This window comes from Artemia franciscana, chromosome 21, assembly GCF_032884065.1.
Source record: "Artemia franciscana chromosome 21, ASM3288406v1, whole genome shotgun sequence".
NCBI lineage: Eukaryota > Metazoa > Arthropoda > Branchiopoda > Anostraca > Artemiidae > Artemia > Artemia franciscana.
In genome coordinates this window covers 17133489-17156639 of record NC_088883.1, presented here as the reverse complement: position 1 = coordinate 17156639, position 23151 = coordinate 17133489, and the positions used below count along the sequence as shown (strand labels likewise).

Sequence of the window (23151 nt, the reverse complement as noted above, 5' to 3'; positions counted from 1 at the left end):
TCGGCCTAGCAAACGTTCCAGAAGAGATCATTTGAAATACAACTAAATGCATGATTTTTATTTGTTCGGCCCAAAGAATGATCTTTGTCAATTTCGAGCTAATCGGACACCCAGGATCAAACACGCCCACTTTTCCACTTAAAACCTGCGTGTAAACAATGGGAAGCTTGCATAAATTAAGACCCTTGTTGTGGGGTTTATTCCTCCCTGGAAACATATTTATTGTATTGCTTGACTGATTAGAACTAAATCGTCGTCTCAAAATTTCATAAAGATGTCTTTTGAATTCTGGATCTAGACGGAAAAAAGCAGACAGGAAGGGAGGAGAGTTGGCTACTCTCCAATCATTTTGACTTATAAGAAAAGAGCCAGAATGAACATGTACATGTGCTTTTCCATTTCAATGACCCATTTCCGCTCAGGGACTATTAGAGATATCACCATATGATGTTTTCTACATAGACACTGAACTCCCTTAGCCACTCCTGAATTGCTGCAGCGCTATTTTGACATCCTGGATGCACAGTGTCTTTTTATTCAGTTCAACATTCACCTCGGCATTCCCTGAAAGTTATCTGGATGCGCCATTTTGACAACTTGGCTAAATATTGTGTCAATGCCCCCCCCTCAGCATTTTTTAAAAATGGTCAACTTAATACTATTAGACGTTCCAGAAATATTAGATACACCGTTTTGACAACCTCTATGCACACGGCGTCTTTTGATTTAGTTTAACACCCGTTTGAACTTTTCATGAAGTTGTTTTAGTACCATGAGCCGTTCCTAAGATATTGCAGTTGCGCGCCATTTTGACAATCTAAATATACATATTGCTTTTTTGATATAATTCAACATCTCCCTGAACGTCCCTTAAAGGTGTCAACCTTATACACTTAGCCGATCCTGAGATACGATAGATACATCATTTTGACAAACTGAACGCACGTATGTTTTTTGATTTAGTTCATCCTTCCCTGAAAGTTCCTAACTTAACACCCTTAGCCGTTCCTCAGGTATTGCGGATAGCCCAATTTAACAACCTTGATGCACATGCTGTCTTTTGATTTACTTTAACATCCCACTCAACATTCCCTGAAAGTTCTAACTTAATACCCTTAGCCGTTCCTCAGATATTTCAGACGCACCATTCTGACAGACTGGTGTGATATGCTGTCTTTTAAAATTTAGTCCAACATTCCCCTCAACACTACCTAACGTTTCGAATCAAAACACATAGTCATTACTGAGATATTGTGGGTAGACTATTTTGACAAACTGGATGCTAGTAATATCTTTTGATTTAGTTCAACATCTCCCTCAACGAACCTGAAAGTGTTAAGTGAATACCGTTAGCCATTCCTGAGATATTTCAGATACAATATTTTGACAACCTGGATGTATATAGTGTCTTTCAAGTTCGTTCAGCATTCCCCTCAATATTACCTGTGAGTTTCAACTTAATAACCTTAGGCGTTCTCGAAGCATTGCGGACACGCAGTTTTGATAATCTTGGTTCCAATAGTGTCTTCTGATACAGTTCAACATCCTCCTAAATATTTCCTTAGAGTTTCAACTAAATGCCCATAGGGTGAGGGTGCGGGCAATGGAACTTTTGATATACAATCCAATAAATGTCTTACGAAGTTTCTATAACCACTTCTTCGATACGAATTGATCTGGTGTCAGAAGTCTCTATAAGAGCTGTTTGAGGATAAAAACAGACTTTTGTAGGTCTAGCCTGACAGAATTAAGCAACGTCTAGATCTATACTCTAGGTCAAAGGTAGGCAGTTTGTGCAAAGCTCCAAAGACTTGGTATGTTAGCCTTCGATAAAGTGGCTGCTCAGTGAGACCAAGTGGTTTTCTGTGAATTTTAAAGGAATTGGTTTGAAGGGAAGAAAGTATTTATGCAAATTTACGGTGTATCAAACTAATAAAATTAGAGTGATTCTTTTAAATACAATACCGTATAAATTAAAGTATTCCTTGAAATTTATGCAATTTTTTTTACGTTTTTTTAAACATTTTGGAATATCCTTAAATTTCGCTTTGAGTTTTGATACATTATATGGCTTTATTTGTGCTCGTTTAAGTTTTAATACCGCTCTTTACTTTTCTTTGATTTTTTTCGGCAGAAACAGTTTTTCCAATTAATTGGGGATAAATGACAATGAAGATGCGTTGCTAGGCAATGAGAAAAATGATTGTGTGGGTAGCTTTACTTATTTGAGTAACAACATGTGTAACGATAAATGCAAATAGAAGGCAACAAAATATAACAAATTATTTTGTATGGAAATTTATGAAAATACAGCAAAACAGAAGAAACGAAGCGCAGGGTGTTTTTGGTCATCTTGGCCCCTTTTTGGTACCATTCCAAGAATGAAGACAGCTTAAAAACGCAAAAGTTCACCATTGAAACCAACGTCGTTGAAAAATTCTCCACATGGTTGAAGCACTAGCTAAAACCCAGTAAAGAGTGAATCATAAAAAGCCCTTTCTAGACAAAATTTTTAAATGCGTTTTCAAAGAAACTATCCAGTAAAACTATTTCCAATCGGAGTTGATTCGGAAATAGTAACTATTAGCTACATTTGATATAATAATAATCTTTATGAAAATAAATTTTGAAGATTTGAGAGATGAGCAGAAAACCTTCAAACACAACGTCAAATCGGAACGAAAAATATATAATTGAAATTGCCATTGTCAAAAACCTCGTAACTTAAGGTTTACTGTCTCCCACCGTGAGGTAGCTTCTGTACTCCCCATGGGCCTGTGTCATATATATACATGTATTTGTGATTAATAAATAAATGAACTTGTAAGTTTTAACGCTGCTCTTTAGTATCATTTGGAAAAAATTCAAGCTATTAAATACCTCACCAAGCCATGGTAATAATGGTTATCAAAGTCCTTTCCGTTTAAAAGACACCTTCCCTGTTATCATCATCAAATAATTGAAATGTTGGTTTATGTATAATGATTCCTTTTTTTTTATTAATGAAATCTGTCACTTTTATTTTTCAGGAAAAAATTGAATATGTCTTTCTCGTGATATTTACTGTGGAATGTTTTATGAAAATTATTGCATATGGATTTGTAGCCCATCCTGGAGCTTACTTGAGGAACACGTGGAATCTTCTCGATTTCACCATTGTCGTCATTGGGTAAGTCTTATATATTATTTACTCTCTCATAAAATGTCATTTTAGTTCTTGAAAAAGTGAACTTAAGTGAAATACTTAGATACAGAGAAGATTTTCCGAACAAGTTTAAACTTTTCGTAAGGGCATACATCGCCAACGTCACACTCGGTATCACACTGGGTACATCTTGCCACGTGGGTTATTTGATCTCATTATGCAGTATGTATTGTACAGGTTCTGAAGAATGTTTAGTAATGTCTAGAATTTTGTTGTTGTTGTTATAATAATGTATAACTAAGGATTGTTTGTTTTTATAACTTCTATAATTTCAAATTTCTCAGAAACAGGTTTGTTCATTAAATACTTCGAGCGGTGAAGGCTAAAACGAAATGAGGGGTTTGCAACTCTCTTTATTGAAAAATACCGCAGACAAGAAGGTTAAAAGCTTAAAATAATACTGAAAGAAAAGTAATTGATAGCTTAGAACGTGAAAAAACCACATTATGTAAGATATAAAACACGAAACGAGCTGTGTGATAATCCAACAAACCCGGAGCAAGTTATATTTGAGATAAGGAAAAGTGGAGGGGACTAGACACGTACTGAGGGTTTCTTTTTTTCAGTGGGATTTTGAGTCGGGCTGGGCAGGTACGGAGTTTGTATTGTGAGACGCGGGTGAAATATATGAAGAATGGGAAAACTCGGGGAAAATGACAAATGCTTGACAATTCTACAAGATCAAACTTTGACCCAAAAACATCCCCATTTACACGTCCTTAACTATCTACAATAAAATCAAAATTTAAAAGAAATGTCACGTAGAATTTTCGAATCACTAGAATAGGTTTTCCACTAGCATGGGCAAAAATAAGGAAGATATAAAATCGCGAACCTTGCAGCATGAATAAAATTTGAAAAAAATAAAGTTTTGGCATATTATGTTTTCGTTTATAACCATAACAACTAAAAGCCCCAAAGCAGAAACTAATTACGTGTTTTGCATAGCTGTGGTAGCCTATAGACGAGCAAAAACATAATGCTAGCTATCTTAGTTTTTTTTTCTATTTTCCGAGTATTTTTTGTCTTCTTTCAACTTGTCCGATTGTTTGCAATGGTCTAGATGGAAAGAGACGGTGGGGGGTTATAAATATTCTTTTTTTTTAATTTCACATTTGATCTTCTAAACAACTGCGACTGCGTTTATTTTTTGTGGGGAACAAAGCGTACATCTTTTTTTTTTGCAGACATAAATGCTACTAAATGACGAAGACGTGACATTGTTCATCTTGTAAAATGAATAAAAACTAGTAACCAATTTGAACGGTTTCTTTATTATGCTTCATTTAAATTCATGAGTGATCTACAAAGCAACTGGTCACGTATTCCCCATTTTATTTGGGGTTTTGTAGGCAAAATAAAATCCATCAATGTCAGTTGTTGTTTTGAGCTAGGTCCAAACAACAACTAGGTCAAACTAGGTCAAAAAATCCATCTATGATGTATCTTTTCAACTACAAGTGATTCAGTAGTCGTGCAAAAAAAGGTTTTCGTTAGCAATTTTTCCGAATAAATTTCTTATAGAAATTTTTTTTTCTTCTTAAAACTAGATTTAAAAATAAAAATCCCCTGAGAACTTCTGAAAATATGATCTAACAAGGGTATTATTTGCTAGAAAAATTGACACAGTAAGAATGCTTCACCGTTCTGGCTTTACCAGAAAGTATTAGTCAAAATCTCGGAACTTTTTACGATTTTAAACAGATTTTTGTTTATCACAACTGCTGCAGTAAAATATGTTTCGTAAAACTTATTATTTTTTTTTTTTTTATCAAATAGTCAGGGAGATGTAGGCTAAAACCAACTGAAGGGCTAGCAACTCGCTATATATAAAAAAATGTCCTTCAGACAAAAAGTTATAAAAGTAGAAACAAGAATACGCTCTTTTGACAGCCTCGATGCACAAAGTGTGTTTTGATTAGATTCAGTACCCTCTCAACATACCCTGTAAGTTTCAACTTAATACTGTAAGCTGATCCTTAGCGATTGCAGATGCGCTCTTTTGACAGCCTGGATTCACATAGTGTCCTTTAAAAAAGTTTGTGATACCTTGGATGTGAAGGAAGATTTGTTTAGTGAGGAAGAATTAGCGACAGTACTAAAAGGATTAAAAAATAATTAGGCCCCAGGTGCTGATAGTATGATTAATGAGTTTCTTAAATATGGTGGCTCTGAGGTTAGGAATAAGCTACTGAAGATTATGAACATGATTTTTGAAAAGGGGGAAGTATACAATGATTTTAGGAAAACCTTAATTAAACCACTGTATAAGAAAGGTGACAAGAGTGAGTGTCGTAATTATCAAGGCATTAGTCTGGTCTCTGTAGGTAGCAAATTACTGAGTAATATGATACTTTTTAGACTGAGACATGCTGTAGACAAAGTTTTAAGGGAAGAACAATGCGGTTTTAGAAAAGGTAGAGGATGTGTCGACCATGTTTTCACTCTTAGGTTAATAATTGAGAAGTCCCTTCGTTGTCAAACACCTTTGGTCCTCAGTTTTATCGATTATGAGCAAGCTTTCGATTCTGTTGAAAGAACAGCATTAACAAAGGTCTTGTCGTTATATGGTATACCTGAAAAATGCATTAAAGTGATTTGCGCTATGTACGAGAATAATACTGCTGCCGTTAAGGTAGGAAATGAGATTAGCAGCTGATTTTGTATTAAATCAGGAGTTAAGCAGGGTTGTGTTCTATCCCCCTTATATGGATCATTTTGATGGACTTCGTCTTAAGGAGCACAGGAAAGGCAATTGGAGACCATGGAATCAAATGGGGAGGAAGAACGCTCCTGGACTTAGATTATGCTGATGATTTAAGCATATTAGATGAAGTGTGAGAATAATGAATGAATTTTTAGAGGTTTTACGAGTTCAGGGTGCTAAAATAGGCTTGAAAATTAATGTTAAGAAGACTAAGTCACTAAAGCTAGGAATAAGTGAAGATGAACAGGTGACATTAGGTAACGAAAAGATTGATCAGGTTGGGAGCTTCACTTACCTTGGTAGTATTATTAGTAAAGATGGTAGGAGCAGTGAAGATGTTAAAAGTAGAATAGCTAAGGCCCATGGTGTTTTTTCACAGTTAAAAAGAGTTTGGAAGAATAGAAAGATAAGTCTACAAACCAAGATTAGAATATATGAAGCTACAGTGATGACAGTGGTCAAATATGGCTCTGAAGCATGGGCACTCCGAAAAGCAGATGAAAATTTACTAGATGTTTTCCAGAGAAATTGCCTACGGATTGTTTTGGGTACCCGGCTGACTGACCGTATTTCAAACAGTAGGTTGTACGAAAAGTGTGGTTCAATCCCGCTTTCTGGAGCTATAATGAAAGAAAGGGTGAGATGGCTAGGCCACGTTCTACGGATGAAGGATGACAGATTACCGAAGATTGTCCTTTTTGGCCAACCGTCTGGGGCTACACGGAAAGCAGTTCGTCCTTTTCTGGGTTGGGAGGATGTCATAAATAAAGATTTAAAGGAAATGGGAACTTCCTGGGAGGGTGTAAAGAGGGAGGCTTTAAATAAATTAGGTTGGAGGAGGAGCGTGCGTAGCTGTGTTGGCCTCAGGCGGCTTGGTGCTGCAGTGAGTTATTAGTAGTAGTAGTAGTAGTAGTAGCAGTAGTAGTTTTCGGACACCTGGGATTAAATATTCTTCCCAATCCTAAAATTGCACTCATATGCAAACAATGGGTCATGTCTCTCCCCTGGAGGCACAGTCATCGGACTATATATATATATATATATATATATATATATATATATATATATATATATATATATATATATATATATATATATATCTATATATATAAAAATAAGTTGTCTGTCTGTCTGTCTGTGGATCAGGTGACGTCATGTTTCTGTGTCGGCTGACGTCATGAAATTAGTTGTCGTCATTTTTGCTTTGACGGTGACGTCAGTCAAGATATTTAAGAGATTTGTTCACGGAAAAATGTTTAATTGTAAAATGAGGGGACGCCGGGGGCACAGGCGGGATATATAAATGACGACCGGGACACAGGGATTGTTCGAATAGAAATTACAGACCGGGACACCGGGACACAAATGACGACCGGGACACCGAGACACAGGGAATATAAATGACGACCAGGACACTCAAAGAGAAATTACAAACTGGGACACCGGGACACAAATGACGACCGGGACACAGGGAATGTAAATGACGACCGGGACACAGGGACACATCATTAGAATAATGAGGTATAGATCTGAATACGGATTGTTTTTCCCATGGATAATTATATGTTTCATGTTCAACAGTCAGTAAACCTGACAATCTATTTATATGCACAGACAATGGGACAGCGAAGAATGTTGTATATTAGCATGTTTTACGTAGTTAAAAACATATATTTATATCTATCTCTATTCACAGGTGGGACACAGGGACACAACTACAATGGCGCGTAACTAATATGGCGCGTAACGACTTAGGCGCGCGGGAGGGCTTGGGGGGGCGCGAAGCGCCCCACCAACTAGGTGTTGGTGCACCTAGTCTATCTAACAGCTAGTCTATCTATATATATATAAAAATAAGTTGTCTGTCTGTCTGTGGATCAGGTGACGTCATGTTTCTGTGTTGACTGACGTCATGAAATTAGTTGTCGTCATTTTTGCTTTGACGGTGACGTCATTCAAGATATTTAAGACATTTGTTCACGGAAAAATGTTTAATTGTAAAATGACTGAAGAACCTACAATGGCAACAGCCGAGGAAGCTGCTCAAAGAGTTTATGCCAAAAAACTTGCTGCTGATAGAGAAAGTAAGAAAAGAAAGCGTTCCGAGGAATCACAAGAACAGCAAGAAAACAGGCTTGCAGCTGATAGAGAAAGTAAGAAAAGAAAGCGTGCCGGGGAATCACAAGAACAGCAAGAAAACAGGCTTGCGGCTAAAGAACGCAAAACCGCGCAGTTAGATGAAAATCCACCTGGACAGCGAGAGTCAAAACATATCAAAACTGAAAATGATAGCGATGATGATTGGCTTGGGGATTTTGACTTGGATAAGGTCATCAATGTCTACCAGATTTAAGTTAAAAAAACAAAGGTTCGTCGATATGTACTTCATAGTGACGCTGAAAAATAAAGAAGAAAAAGAAAACTGAAAAAGGAAAAAAGGTAAAAAACTAAAAAAAAAAACTAAAAAGAAAAAACACTCAAAGAGAAATTACAGACCGGGACACCGGGACACAGGGAATATAAATGACGACCGGGACACTCAAAGAGAAATTACAAACTGGGACACCGGGACACAAATGACGACCGGGACACAGGGAATGTAAATGACGACCGGGACACAGGGACACATCATTAGAATAATGAGGTACAGATCTGAATACGGATTGTTTTTTTCCATGGACAATTATATGTTGCATGTTCAAGAGTCAGTAAACCTGACAATCTATTTATATGCACAGACAATGGGACAGCGAAGAATGTTGTATATTAGCATGTTTTACGTAGTTAAAAACATATATTTATATCTATCTCTATTCACAGGTGGGACACAGGGACACAACTACAATGGCACGTAACTAATATGGCGCGTAACGACTTACGCACGCGGGGGGGCTTGGGGGGGCGCGAAGCGCCCCACCAACTAGGTGTTGGGGTGGCGCGAAGCGCCACCCCAACAGCTAGTATATATATATATATATATATATATATATATATATATATATATATATATATATATATATATATATATATATATATATATATATATATATATATATACATATATATATATATATATATATATATATATATATATATATATATATATATATATATATATATATATATATATATGTATATATATATATATATATATATATATATATATATATATATATATATATATATATATATATATATATATATATATATATATATATATATATATATATATATTTGTTCCAGACGTAAATAATTTCTTAGACCACACTGCTTTTCCGTTTACGAAAAAAATCTCTTGCTTAATTTTTCGTATATATTTGTTCCCGAATCTCTTTGCACTTCTTATTTAAGTTATGTATAAGAGGCTGTTTTTCGCTTACTTAGACGTCGTTTGTACTCATGGTTCTGGTTGGGAAAGCGGTGAAGGTTTACCCTGACGCTGCTATGGGACCTCACAAGCAGGGTTTCCCGTTTGGGGATAGGGACTTAGGAAGGAGCTTATGACATGACGGAGACTCCAAAGAATCTCACAACACGGGAACCGCTCCAATCTTTTATGCTCAGCCTTTCGTCGTCAGGGTTTCTGTCAAGAACGGCCAAGGATATTCAGAAGAAACTTACAGAGAATGTTTAGAGGGATTAAAACTACATCAAAGGACACTATATGCACCCAGGATATCGAAACACTATATCCACAATATCCCGAGGACCGAAATTAACGGCTTAAGGGATTAAGTTGAAACTCTGAGAGAGTTTCGGAGTAGGGTTAGGTGGTTTTTAAATGTTGACTTTGGGGTGGGGTGGGGAGAAAAGGTAAATTAAAAAACACTACATGTATCCAGTCATCCAAATAGAATGTTTGCAACATCCTGGGAAAGGCTTGGGGAATGGACTTAGAACTTTCGGGCACTGTTGTACTAAGGAAAGGAGAGAGCGGGGCAAAGAAAATTCAAATTTCGTGTTGGAGAAGGGGAAAGGAGCTAAAAGTTTTTGTCACAAATTCAGAGAAAATAACGTTTTTACACTATACTTTCCAATGAGACTTATAATTCATGCATGGTAAAGTAGCAATAAAAATCAAAAGAAGCTATATGTTACCAGAGACTAAATGTTGACCTTAGGGTGGAGGGAGAAGAGGAGAATTGAAAAAACACTATATGTATCCAGGTCATCCAAATTGCATGCTAAAAAGAAAAGGCTCGGGGGATGGAGTTGAAACTTTCGGGCACTGTTGTAGTAAGAAAAGGGGAGAGTCGGGTAGAAAAAATTTAAATTGCGTGTTGGAGGAGGGGAAGGGGCTAAATGTTTCTGTAAAAATTCAGAAAATGATGTTTTTACACTAAAGCTCCAATGTGACCCCCACAGGCACAGGGGGCAAGGGTAATTAATTGTGCAAGGTGCTAATTGTTTTACATTTGGGTTTGGGAACAAATTGCAACTTGTAGAGAGGTTTTTTCAGGGAAATTGGCTTAGGTGGGGCCCAATTTTTGACTTAGGGGAGGGGGTAGAGGTCAGCGAAAAGATACTGTGTATATTCGAGTCATCGGAATAGCATATATGTAATATATTGAGAACAGCTTTGTGTTTCAAGTTTAAAGCAGCTTTTATCTAAAATCATTAATATTCGCCTAAAGTTATGCAGATTTCCAATCCACTTTAAATAACATTCCTGCTCCTCATCCATCTAGAATTCTACAATAAAACTGTATCAAAAATTTATTGGAGAATATTATTATTCATAAAAATTGTTTACTTAATTTTCGAATTTTATCCAAAGCTTAAATAGCTTGACTAAATTTGTGTTTTTAAGCATGAAGATTGAAAAGAAAAACACTTTTAAATATCCCTGATATGAACCAATAGACAAAATTTATTGTGTAAAAACGAAGGGAAATTAACTCAAAGAAAAACATTTTCCAACAAAAAGCTGTTCAAAAAAAATAAAATAAAGAACTATAATGAAACCAAAGACATACAAAAATAAAGGCATATCATAATCCAAACTTGAAAGGAACAGATATCACTATAAATCAATAAAGAGAATCAAACTGAATAGAAATTAAAATGAGTAATCAATACAAACTTGAAAAAAAGCAGAATTTGCCACAAACAGCAGTAGGGCCAACGCCTAGCTCTAGTCCTGAGCGTAGACAGAGCTTCATTTGCACTTCACTGAAGACGATCTCAAATACTGTGTTTTCATTTGCCGTTCTATCAACAAAAACGCAAAAAAATGATTTCTTAAGGCTAGTCAAGGTTTGCAAATAAGAGTGGTGCTACGTGTCTCCTACCTCCGTCTCAAACCTCTGAACGACTTCAATACCATTTGCATTTCATTAAAAATGATATAGATTTTGAAATATATGGCTCTTATTTGTCAAAATATCAACAGCAATAATAAAAAAGAACAAAAGAAAATTATAATAATAACTAAAATTGCTGAAAAGAACCAGTGGAAGTATTCGACTATATATATATATATATATATATATATATATATATATATATATATATATATATATATATATATATATATATATATATATATATATATATATATAAATAAGTTCTCTGTGTGTGTGTGTGTGTGTGTCGAGTGACGTCATGTTTGTGTGTCGACTGACGTCATGTTTGTCGACTGACGTCATTATAAGGATTGAGCTGTATGCGTCATGAAGTTGTTTGTCGACTGACGTCATGTTTGTCAACTGATGAAATTACATACCGGGACACAAATGACGACCGGGACACAGGGAATATAAATGACGACCGGGAACCTCAAAGAGTAATTACAGAGTGGGACACCCGGACACAAATCACGACCGGGACACAGGGAATATAAATGACGACCGGGACACAGGGACACAACTACAACGGGGACGCCGGGGGCACAGGCGGGATATATAAAAGACGCGGGACACAGGGATTGCTTGAATAGAAATTACAGACCGGGACACCGGGACACAAATGACGACCGGGACACAGGGAATATAAATGACGACCGGGACACTCAAAGAGAAATTACAAACTGAGACACCAGGACACAAATGACGACCAGGACACAGGGAATATAAATGACGACCGGTACACAGGGACACATCATTAGAATAATGAAGTATAGATCTGAATACGGATTGTTTTTCCCATGAACAATTATATGTTGCATGTTCAAGAGTCAGTAAACCTGACAATCTATTTATATGCACAGACAATGGGACAGCGAAGAATGTTGTATATTCGCATGTTTTACGTAGTTAAAAACATATATATATATATATATATATATATATATATATATATATATATATATATATATATATATATATATATATATATATATATATATATATATATATATATATATATATATATCTCTATTCACTGGTGGGACACAGGGACACAACTACAATGGCGCGTAACTAATATGGCGCGTAACGACTTACGCGCGCGGGGGGGCTTGGGGGGGTGCGAAGCGCCCCACCAACTAGGTGTTGGGGTGGTGCGAAGCGCCACCCCAACAGCTAGTATATATATAATATATATCATAACATCAATTCTCAGAATTGGAATTTTGATCTCGCAGACAACATCAAAACAAATTTCTTGCACTTTATTACTTTAGTCTTCTCTAATGCTCAGTAGTAATTAAAAACTTTAATTACTTCCGTGATTTACTTAAAGACAGGCTAAAAACAAGTTCGTATTGTATCGATCAACATAGATATTCTCCTTATTTGCTGTAGTTCAAGAAGTAAGAAGCCGCAAAACAAAGTTTCCATAAGGAGCGTGTGGGAATGGACGAGTGACTTCGGTGTTTTGGTTGTAGGATAATTGCTTTATCTTTATATATATTTATAAAGAAAGTATGTTAAGGGTATCTACTGCACTCAAAAATACTTTTCATATATAAATCCTTATTCATGCCTACAAATATTATACTATAATGGGGGAGGGGCTGCCCATAATAATTAACTTAGCTAGAAAGAGGTTCGCAAAAAATAAAAGCCGATTTGACGACATTTAGAAAAGAAATAAAAAATAAACTCCAAATATTTCGAGATCCAATATAGGTGATGAAAAGTGGAGTTAGCCAGATATGTGTTCAAGATTGTTTTTTCTCCAGTGGATTTTCCGTTGGGAAGGGAGATGGTTGAGTTATGTGATGATCATGGAAATGGTAAATACTTTCTAATTTATAAGACAGGACTTTGATCAAAAGATCCTCATCTACATGCACAGTAGCACACGCACTTAGAGCCCACTAAACTGTTGGTCGGTATTGCTTTAGCGGGAAAGGTGGTTTGAAATCAAATCCCAGCGGTAAAACAATACTAAATAGCAGGCCATATCCAGGATTTTTTTCTTTGGGGGAGGGGGGGGGGGTACAAAAAACTTTAAAACGCATCAAAAATTTGATTCATATGGATTTTTTTTACGTTTTAATGATTTTGATAAATATTTTTTTTTTTTTTTGGGGGGTGGGGGTGTCAAATCCCCTAACCCCCTCCCTGGATACGGTTTTGCCAAATAGTACGTTTTGTGTCAGTAAAACCGTGCTATTTCTTGTTATGGGTGAAAATAAGGACGATGCAAAATTAAAGATCTTGGTATAGGAACAAGTATTAATAATATTATGATAATACTCTGTATTCATAAAAACTAAGACCTTCATAGCAGAAACTTATTGTGTGCTCTCAGTAACTGTCAGAGTAGAGGAACGGAAAAGTAATGCTGGCTAATTTTTGTGTCTTGTATTCTTTAAATATGTAGAGTCTTTGGTAATGGCCTTCGTCAAATTTTTCTAGATAAAAAGGTGGTGTAATGGATCATAAATAGCAATTTTTCACATATGTCATTTAAAATTTTTTGAACAACTATGACAAGGCTGTTTTTTTTTGGGGGGGGGGGGGATGCGTTGATTTTTCTTTCCTATTAGACGCTATTAAATTGTAAAGACGTGATATCGTTGGTCTTGCAATATGATAAAATTGGCAGTAGATTTGAGCAGTTTCTTTATTATACTTCATTTAAATTTAAAAAAAAAGTCCATAAAAGTAAGTAGTCGTGTACTCCCCATTTAATACGGAAGTTTGTATACATAATAAACTTCATCCATTTAAAGATGTTATGTGCCAAGCTTTCCAGGATGTTGTATGTTTTCTTATTAGACAAAGTCATCCAAAGTTTGTACAAAAGTTTTCTGTACAACAAGTTTTTCCAATACACTTTTTATATAAAAGATTTTTCGTTTGCTTATGAAATTTAGATTTGCAAAAAAAACCTTCCAAGAGTTTTTGGAAACATGATCATTTGAGACTATTGTATATTTGCTACAATTATAGAAATTGCAACAATTGCTTATGGTTTAAATTTGGAAATTTTCAATGGTTTACATATTTTTGTGTTTCTTTCATAACTGCTGCGCAGGTGTACTGCTCTTTCTTAGTTGTTACTTTTCACTTGATGAAAAAAAAATACATAAAGAAAAATAGTCTGATGGTGGGAAACCTCATAATGTTGGAAGACAATTTGATTCGCAAAATCTCGTGCTGAGAAGAACTTGATGAGGAGTGAGGAGTCACAATTGTTAGATTTGCTTAAGACTAGGCCCTCGCATAGAAGTTGGCTTCGAGAGCGAGACACAACTTGGAAATCGATAAAGAAATAAAGAATAAAGAAAAATATTCATGCCTTTAACTATTGGGACCAGTGTGAAAAAATGAAGTGGTGTATGGTTTTGCTTCAAAAACCTTAAATGATCAAGATTTTTGTAAAGGCTTTTTTGCGCCATATTTTGCAGTTATAATGAAAAGATACACTTTATTTGTTAAAAAAGAGCGAGAATTTCAGTTTTGAGTCGGAGATTCTTTTGAAGCTTATGCTGTTCCCTTGATTTAGTTTCTTAGAGTTTCTGTTAAGGTGTATAGAGACCACTATTTACTTACAGTCCGTTATCACAAACTCTTCGGCAGCTGCGCACAATTAGAAAGAGAGAGGGAGAAAAGAAAAACTCAAGATGAAGGAAACAAACGGGATTACGGCCAGTAGAAGGAACAAAAAAACTAAAACGACGCGTTTTGACTGTTTAAAACAAGGCATCTTCAACGCTAAGAACAAAGATGAAATCTAAAATAACCTATAAAACCTAAAATTAAATAAACAACTAAGAATTAATAAACAAATCAATATCTATATATTCAATAGATACTACTGCGATTGAGCACCACAGACGTTACTTAGTTACTTCAATGAGATCACAGAAGCGACTGGCTGAAATAAAAGAAAATGAATACGAAAGTAATTATTTTGTTGTAAAATAATCTTCTTGCTTGCTTTTACTACTGCAATTCTATTAGATCTTATATCTAACTTAGTCCCTTGGTAAATTTTTAAAATCGTATTAACATTATTAGCTAAAGTTTCACTATTATTAGCCAGTGTACAATGGCACAACATTATTAGTCAATTTACAATGGCTCTCTCTTGGCAAGGTCTTAAATGTAACTTTCAGTTGGGGCTTGAAAATTTCACTCTCCTGAAGAAGAATACACTTGTAAAATATTTTGCTGCTTCCCTCTTTTTTTTCAAAATAAAAGTGGTTAGTTCTTTTGAAGCTAAATTCTCTTAATCGATATTTGCAGGCAAAAAACGAGCACTTTCTGAATTAGCTGAAAAAATTGCCTTGTATAAAAGAAAAACTTAAATTTTTAAGAAGAAGTTGAATGAAGATATGGGCAAAGATTCATTTAGACGTCAAATGAGCGTGATTTTCTCTAGATATGAAATTCATGTTTAAGTGCCCTTATTGCAACTAATTATCGGACTTGAGAAATATTTTCTAAATGAGAACGTCGAATAGTGTAAATTGATTCACAATATGTTTATCCACAAAAGTGTCATCTCAATTTTTTCTATAGAAGTACTTTACCGAGTTATCTTGCAATTAAATAAAAAACAAAACAAGTCTTATTTTAGCTGAAAGTAAGGAGCAACATTAAAACTTAAAATGAGCAGAAGTTTTTCTGTATACGAGGGGGATGCCCCCTTCTAAACGCCTCGTTTTCACGGTGACTCAACGTAAATCATCCAATGACTATCACAAGTGGACGAGTTGGCATTTAAAAATAGGAAAATGTGTTGGGCCTGTAAAGGCAAATTTGTTGAAGACAGTGGGAAAGGAATGTCAGTTCTCGTCCATGATCGTTTCAGCAATCCAATTTTATCGGGGGTTAGCAGCTTACGCGGACTGGCTCATAAATCATGTAATGATTTGCAAATGATGAGAACACTGGCTTTGAATTGTACCTACTATATCACTTATAGGGTTCTTCGTGATTCAAGTTCTTTAATAACTCTCAATAAACAAATATAACCCATTGCTCCAAAATTTCTACTTTCATCATACAGTCAGACAACAAATAAACACTATAGTTACATTCGGTTGGATCTCAATGAAAATGCACCCCGAGGATTTGCGTGTAGTCACAGATATTTTTGACAATGAAATTACCGCACATCTTCCAGTGAACGGTAAAAAAGGTCATTAGTTGCCATTATGACACTGAAGAAACTACAAAAAATAAATATTTATTTTACGATCTAAGCAGTTTAAAACCGGCAATTCGGAAAGCCATATTCAAAGAGGGTATTCAAGAAGATATTCTTGACATATTTCATGGAAAGTGAACACATTCAAGTTGATAGTAAAGAGAAACGAATTATAATTCAGAGGAAAAGTTATAATCCACTTTGATTTAATATATGATATGGTTACAAATCGTAAAGGACTTTTATCATTTGACTATCATCTATACAGCTTTTTAATTACATTAAACTTCCCGAAAAGTCTTATTACCAAAAGAAAATACTAGAAAATTAATGGAACCTATTAGTAGTAGTCTAACATTAAAAGAAGAAGAAGAAGCTTTAAAATCAATCTTAGAAAATACCAGCGCACCTACCGCTACAATAAGTGGTAGTTGAAACAATTATTTGATGACACTAGTGGTGGTGAGACAAAAGCGACGACTATAAATATATTTTACTTGCAATCAATATTTTTAGTTGCTATCTATATGCTATTCCATTGCGTTCAAAAAGAGGCGTTGAAGCTGCTAGAGCTATAGAAAGTATTCTTGACCAAGATTGTTACTGAAATATTGAAAAGGATTGAGGTAGTGAATTTGCTAATCCACATGTGGAGGATGTATTGCTAAAATATAATACAAGGCTGGATTCGCCGACCCATTGATAAGAACTATTTGACTTTTAATTTCAGGATATTGGAAAATACTCTTGCTTTTTATTCAAGATTTAGATAAAATCATTCAAAATGAAAAAATTATAATCAATCTTTGTCTATTGTTAGCCCTAAGGAATTTTATCGAGGACATCATGATACACTTGACGCTTTTCTTAAACAATATTCCAGTGAAAAAGTTGTGAAGAAGAAGAAAAATTCAATGCTGGTGATACACTTTGAATTATCAGAGCTACCATTATTTTTCAAAAGAGGAACTACTTATGGTCTACTGAACTTTTTAAAGTGTCAAAAATCCTAGACACTAAACATGTAGCATATCATCTACGAAACATCAAAAACAAAGACATTCTCCTTGGTTTTTATGACTATGCACTTCAAAAGGTTAAAAATAATTGATAAATTTATCAAAATGAAAATATATTAAAGAGTCGTACACACAGGGGCAAGAGAGAGTTGCTTGTTTGTTGGCTATGATATAACTGTGATTTGAATTTTTGGGTAGCAGTGTAAGACATATTCAATGCCCAATGATTTCTATTTGACATTCATGTCCAATTTTTCTAATCCACTCTACAATGATTTGACTAAAACAAGTGATTTTTGGACAAAACTCTCTCCCACCATCGATTTTGATGGCGGGTATGAAGTGGCTCTTGTCGATCGTATTCTCAAAAATACATACGATATCTTGAGAAAAGATCTTACATATGACATAAAAGTCAGACCACATGATTGGTCACTCTTTACCAAGGGATGGATAGAATCAATGAATTTGGTTGAGTACTCCTTCATCATATTATCATACAAAGAATTTGGTAGTATGAATGATTTGTTTCGTGCTATCAATAGAAGAATCTTCGCTCGTAAAATGGTGTCTTTCAATTTAGCTATTCAATGGAGCAGGGTAACATCTACACTAGTTCTCCCATTGACAATGAGAAGGTTATTATCAACGATAATCTGAGAGATGTAATCTCATTTAGGGTTCTTTCCAATGATGCTGCGATAGGTTTTCTCCCACTGATTACATTGAACATAGTGATAATTGGAGCATTGGAATCTTTTAGTGTAAGAGTCACAAATCTTTTCAAGACAGGGATTACAACCCTTAATTTGTACCTGATAACCTCTATGCAATTTACTGGGATTGCATAATCTGAAATTTTCATCATGCACGTCAACAGTTTCACAATTCCCACAGGGCGACCCGCTGCCCAGAGTATATATGCAAAGTGGCCTTGTATATATCATTTTTTTAGTGTTGACTCTGTTACTGATAAAAAGAAACTGACTTACGATCGATACAGAGAATATTCTTTTCTAGAGAAAGAGGAGGATTGATCAAGTGATATCACAATTCAGATTAACTGAATCTGTTTGGATAGGACTTTCTAAATTGTCGACTAATTTGCTGTTCACATGAAAAATAAAATATATTAAAAATCATTTGGCTAGTCTCAACCCATCATTGAATTTCTAAGGTTATGTTCAAAAGCAAATCTGCAATAACATTTTGCTTTGTTTCGATTAGTATGTCAATATATTGAGTAAACGCGCTTGAGCCACGACCCATAAGCTTCAAACAATAATTTAAAGTTGGAGATTTATCTTTCATAATATCATCAAGCATTCTTGAATAGAATATTTTCTTTTGTACGAAAAATTTTGAAAATGGTCATTTAGATTCAGGCATTTTCCAAAATTATGAGATCAATGTTTAATACCAGCACTCTCACGGCTGACTGCAGACTAGCTAATAAATCCAAAGATTATTTCTACTTCGGGAATATCCCTAGAGAGAGAGGAGCGGTAGCCTACTAAAAATATCTAACAAGAAAAAGAAATTCGATTTAGAAACATTTTTATTTCATAATTACAATACCATATATATCACTCATTTTTCACATACTGATTCAAGTTATTGTCCTAAATATATGTCACTATTGTATTTAAGGCAGCTTGAAATCTATGTTTATGCACTATGTTAAGATTTGCTGCAAAACATAACTGCTCCTCCAATTTGAATTTGCCCAATGATATCCCATATCTTGCACACATCTCATCCCATTCAAGGCTTAGTCGAGGTCCTCTTGTATTATCTAATGCTATGTTTGTCAACATCTACTTTTGAAATAGCCATTTTGTTCAGCATAGTCGAAAAAATCAGCAAAATATGTCTTTGAGGATGATTTAATCCCCCGACAGCCCTCCCGGTGGAAGGGCTGAAAGCTGTAAACTTTACCCATTGTTTACATATAGTATTGGTTATTGGGAAGAATACAGACGTTTCCAGGGGAATCTTTTCTGGTGGGGGCGGGGGTGGTCAAGGGGAGAAGGTCACGTGGGAGTATCTTTCCATGGAGGAATTTTCCATGAGGGGGGCTCCGGATTTTCCAGCATTATTTTAAAAACGATCAGAAATTAAATAAAAAATTAGTTTTTTAACTGAAAATAAGTAGTAACATTAAAACTTAAAACGAACAGATATTATTACGTATATGCGGGGATTGGCCCCCTCGTTATTTCCTCGCTCTTTACGCTAAAATTTTTTGTAGTACTTTCAAAAGAGCTATTTATTCTAATTTAACCCTTTGTGATTCAGGGGCATTCTTAAAAAATTGGAACTTCTTAAATTGGAATTTTTAAATTTGAAAAAATTGGAATTTTTATTCTTAAAAATATGCAGAAAGCATTTGGAAACAGGGTAATATAACAATGGGACCGAAAAAATGGCCAAAACACTTTTGTTGCGAAATGTTTGAAGCATATATACTCAAATTCTTGGGCAAAGGAGACTTCTGTGTAAGACAAAATTGAAAAAATTCTGGACCCTCCGAAAACAGGGATCTAAAAAGGGTGAATTTTTTCCAAATGGCTAAAAATTTACATCCGTAGATTCCTGTGCCAAAAATGCAGAATAGAAAGAACAGATTGGGGCCATAGGACTCCTAACTGGCACCCGAAAAGGGGCGAAAAAGTGTTTATTTCCGATCAAGTTGAAATTTATATCGTAGGTCTTTGGATCAAACCAATTCTGAAAAGTGGGGCCAGAAAAAGGACAATCTTTTTTTTTACCAAGCAGCACTGAAACGTGTGCTCCTAGCCCAAAAGCAGATTAAAGCATAAAATTTATTTGTGTGGCCTGGACATCCACACAACTGTTAATAAAAAGAGTTCAGATTTTTTTTGTTTGGGGAGGGGTAGGCGTAAAACTTTTATCTATAAGTCCTTGGGACCCCAAGCAAAAAAATTGAAAAAGCTTTATTGATATGTCTGAAAAAGGGGCAAAGAGACAACCTGTAAAATTAATGGCTTTAAGAAAGACCCCGGGCCAAGAAGACCAAAAAGTTGGAAACCATTTTTACGTTAGAGGTCCCATAACGGGGTATGATAATAAGCCAAAAATGATGTATTGAAATCTGATGTGCTGGAATCTTCAAAGATTGTTCCTTGGGCCAAGAGGACCTCTAATTTTTCTGATGAATGAGGAGGTTGTTATAGGGCTTATAGGCCAAACAAATATTTTTTTTTGATCGGTTTGGAACTTGCATTTGTAAGTCAGTGGAAGAAGGAACACCTAATGCAGAAATTTAGGCTGGGGGCACGAGCCCACTGAGCAAGACCCAGAACAACTTTATATGGGATCGCCATGAAACTTAGATTGTTAACTCCATGAGCAAAGGGGACTCCAATGCACAAAAATTTAGCTATAGGCTATAGTGTTATTTGTGTTTTATTGAAAACGATATTTTTAATAGTCTTTCTCTTATCATTATAACATCGAAAATAAAAAATTGCTCAAACTTCCAGCAATTCTTTGTTTAATATATTCTTTTTTCTTTCTTTATTGTATTCAAACAGTTCGTGGTAACGAACTGTAGTAAGGAGCGACCCGGCTCAATAGTAAACGAAACTCTAAAAAACGGAATTTTATCAGATCTTCATGCTGATTTTGAATATATAAGTTTCATCAAATTTAGTCTTTGTCATCAAAAGTTACTAGCCTGAAAATCACGGGTGCGTGTTTATTTGTTTGTTTGTTTGTTTTTTGTTTTTTTTTCTTTTCCCCAGGGGTCATCGTATCGACCAAGTGGTCCTATAATGTCTCAAGAGGGCTCACTCTAACGGAAATGAAAAGTTTTAGTGCCCTTTTTAAGTGACCAAAAAAATTAGAGGGCACTTAGGCCCCCTCCCACGCTCATTTTTTCTCCAAAGTCAACAAATAAAAAGTTGGAGTTAGCCATTTTGTTCCGCATAGTCAAAAACCATAATAACTATGTCTTTGGGAATGACTTACTCCCCCACAGTCTCTGGGGGAGGGGCTGCAAGTTACAAACTTCGACCAGTGTTTACATATAATAATGGCTATTGGGAAGTGTACAGTCGTTTTCAGGGATTTTTTTTTAGTTTTGGGGGTGGGGTAGAGGGGAGGGGCTATGTGGGAGGATCTTTCCTTGGAGAAACATTTCATGGAGGAACAGAAATTCAATGAAAAGGGCGCAGGATTTCTAAAATTACTATAAAAAAAAAACAATGAAAAAATAAACATGGAAAAGTTTTTTTCAGTTGAAAGAAAAGAGTAGCATTGAAACTTAAAACGAACAGAGATTATTACGCATATGAGGGGTTCTAAAAATACTTTAGCATAAAGAGCGAGGTATTTAGGAGGAGATAAATACCTCGCTCTTTATGCTATAGTATTTTTAGTAATTTCAACTATTTATTCTACGGCCTTTCTGATTCAGGGGTCATTCTTAAGGAATTGGGACAAAACTTACGATTTAGTGTAAAGAACGAGGTATTAACGAGGGTACAAACCCCCTCGTATACATAATAAAAATTAAAGAATATAAAAGTTTGTTACGCAAGTTAATTCTTAAGTTACGTATATTTTTTACTAATAAAAACTTTCGTTAAAAATTAAAATTTATAGTTGCCTTTTTATGTAACCGAAAAATTGCATGGCAACTAGGCCTCCTTCCCCATCCCGTATTTCTCAAAATCGTCTGATTAAAACTAAGAGAAAGCCATTTAGCCAAAAAAGGAATTAATATGCAAATTTCATTTTAATAATTTATGTGTGGAGAGCCAAAATCAAACATGAATTAATTCAAAAACGTTCAGAAATTACATTAAAAAACTAGTTTTTCTAACTGAAAGTAAGGAGCGACATTAAAACTTAAAACGAACAGAAATTACTCCGTATATGAAATGGGTTGTCCCCTCCGCAATCCCTCGCTCTTTACGCTAAAGTTTGACTCTTTGCCACAATTCTGCTTTTTAAAACAATTAAAATCTTTAGCGTAAAGAGCGAGGGATTGTGGAGGGGACAACCCATTTCATATACGGAGTAATTTCTGTTCGTTTTAAGTTTTAATGTCGCTCCTTACTTTCAGTTAGAAAAACTAGTTTTTTTTATGTAATTTAAACAATGGATCTAGCTTCATTAGTCAAATGCCCAGTAAATTATTGTAAATAGCTCCTTCCTTCTGTTCAAATGCATAGGAATTAGTTGGCGAACCATTTAGTTCAAAATTCCAAAATTTGAAATAGCCAGTTCAAAATTTCAAAATAGTCATTCAAAAATTTCAAAATAGCCAGTTCAAAATTTGAAGGGATTAGCAGGCTCATCCATCGAATCAATATTATCTTTTAAACAATGGTAAAATTTTTATTTTAGATACTTTTGGCTATCTGGATAGGGGTTAGGTAATGAAAATGAAACTTTAAGGGATGGGTCTACAGACTAAAGTATGTCCCCGGAAGGTATTTTGAAGTAACTACATCCACTCTTTCTCCTTCTAGAGGGCCCTGACCTTTGATAATCTTTAAAAATTCTTGTGTTATAAAAGTAAAAACTCGCAAAATAAATTTTCTGCATAAATGAAGTACAAAAAAGCTGTTTTCAACTTCACAACTTTGCTCAATCCCAATTTATGAGATTTCAAAGGATCCACAAATACGTTTCCTAAATTT

General features: G+C 35.0%; 1 protein-coding gene across 12 annotated transcripts in view; it reads left to right on the top strand.

The window, feature by feature from the left end:
- LOC136040963 (muscle calcium channel subunit alpha-1-like) overlaps window positions 1-23151 on the top strand; it is a 220922-nt gene that overhangs the window by 29715 nt on the left and 168056 nt on the right. For 11 of the 12 annotated variants that reach the window (XM_065725425.1, XM_065725427.1, XM_065725428.1 and 8 more), the window contains exon 3: window positions 3030-3169. In XM_065725425.1, the coding sequence (XP_065581497.1) occupies window positions 3030-3169 (140 nt within the window). Of the gene's footprint in view, window positions 1-3029; window positions 3170-23151 lie in introns of those variants that run through there. The other variant, XM_065725431.1, reaches the window with a different exon arrangement.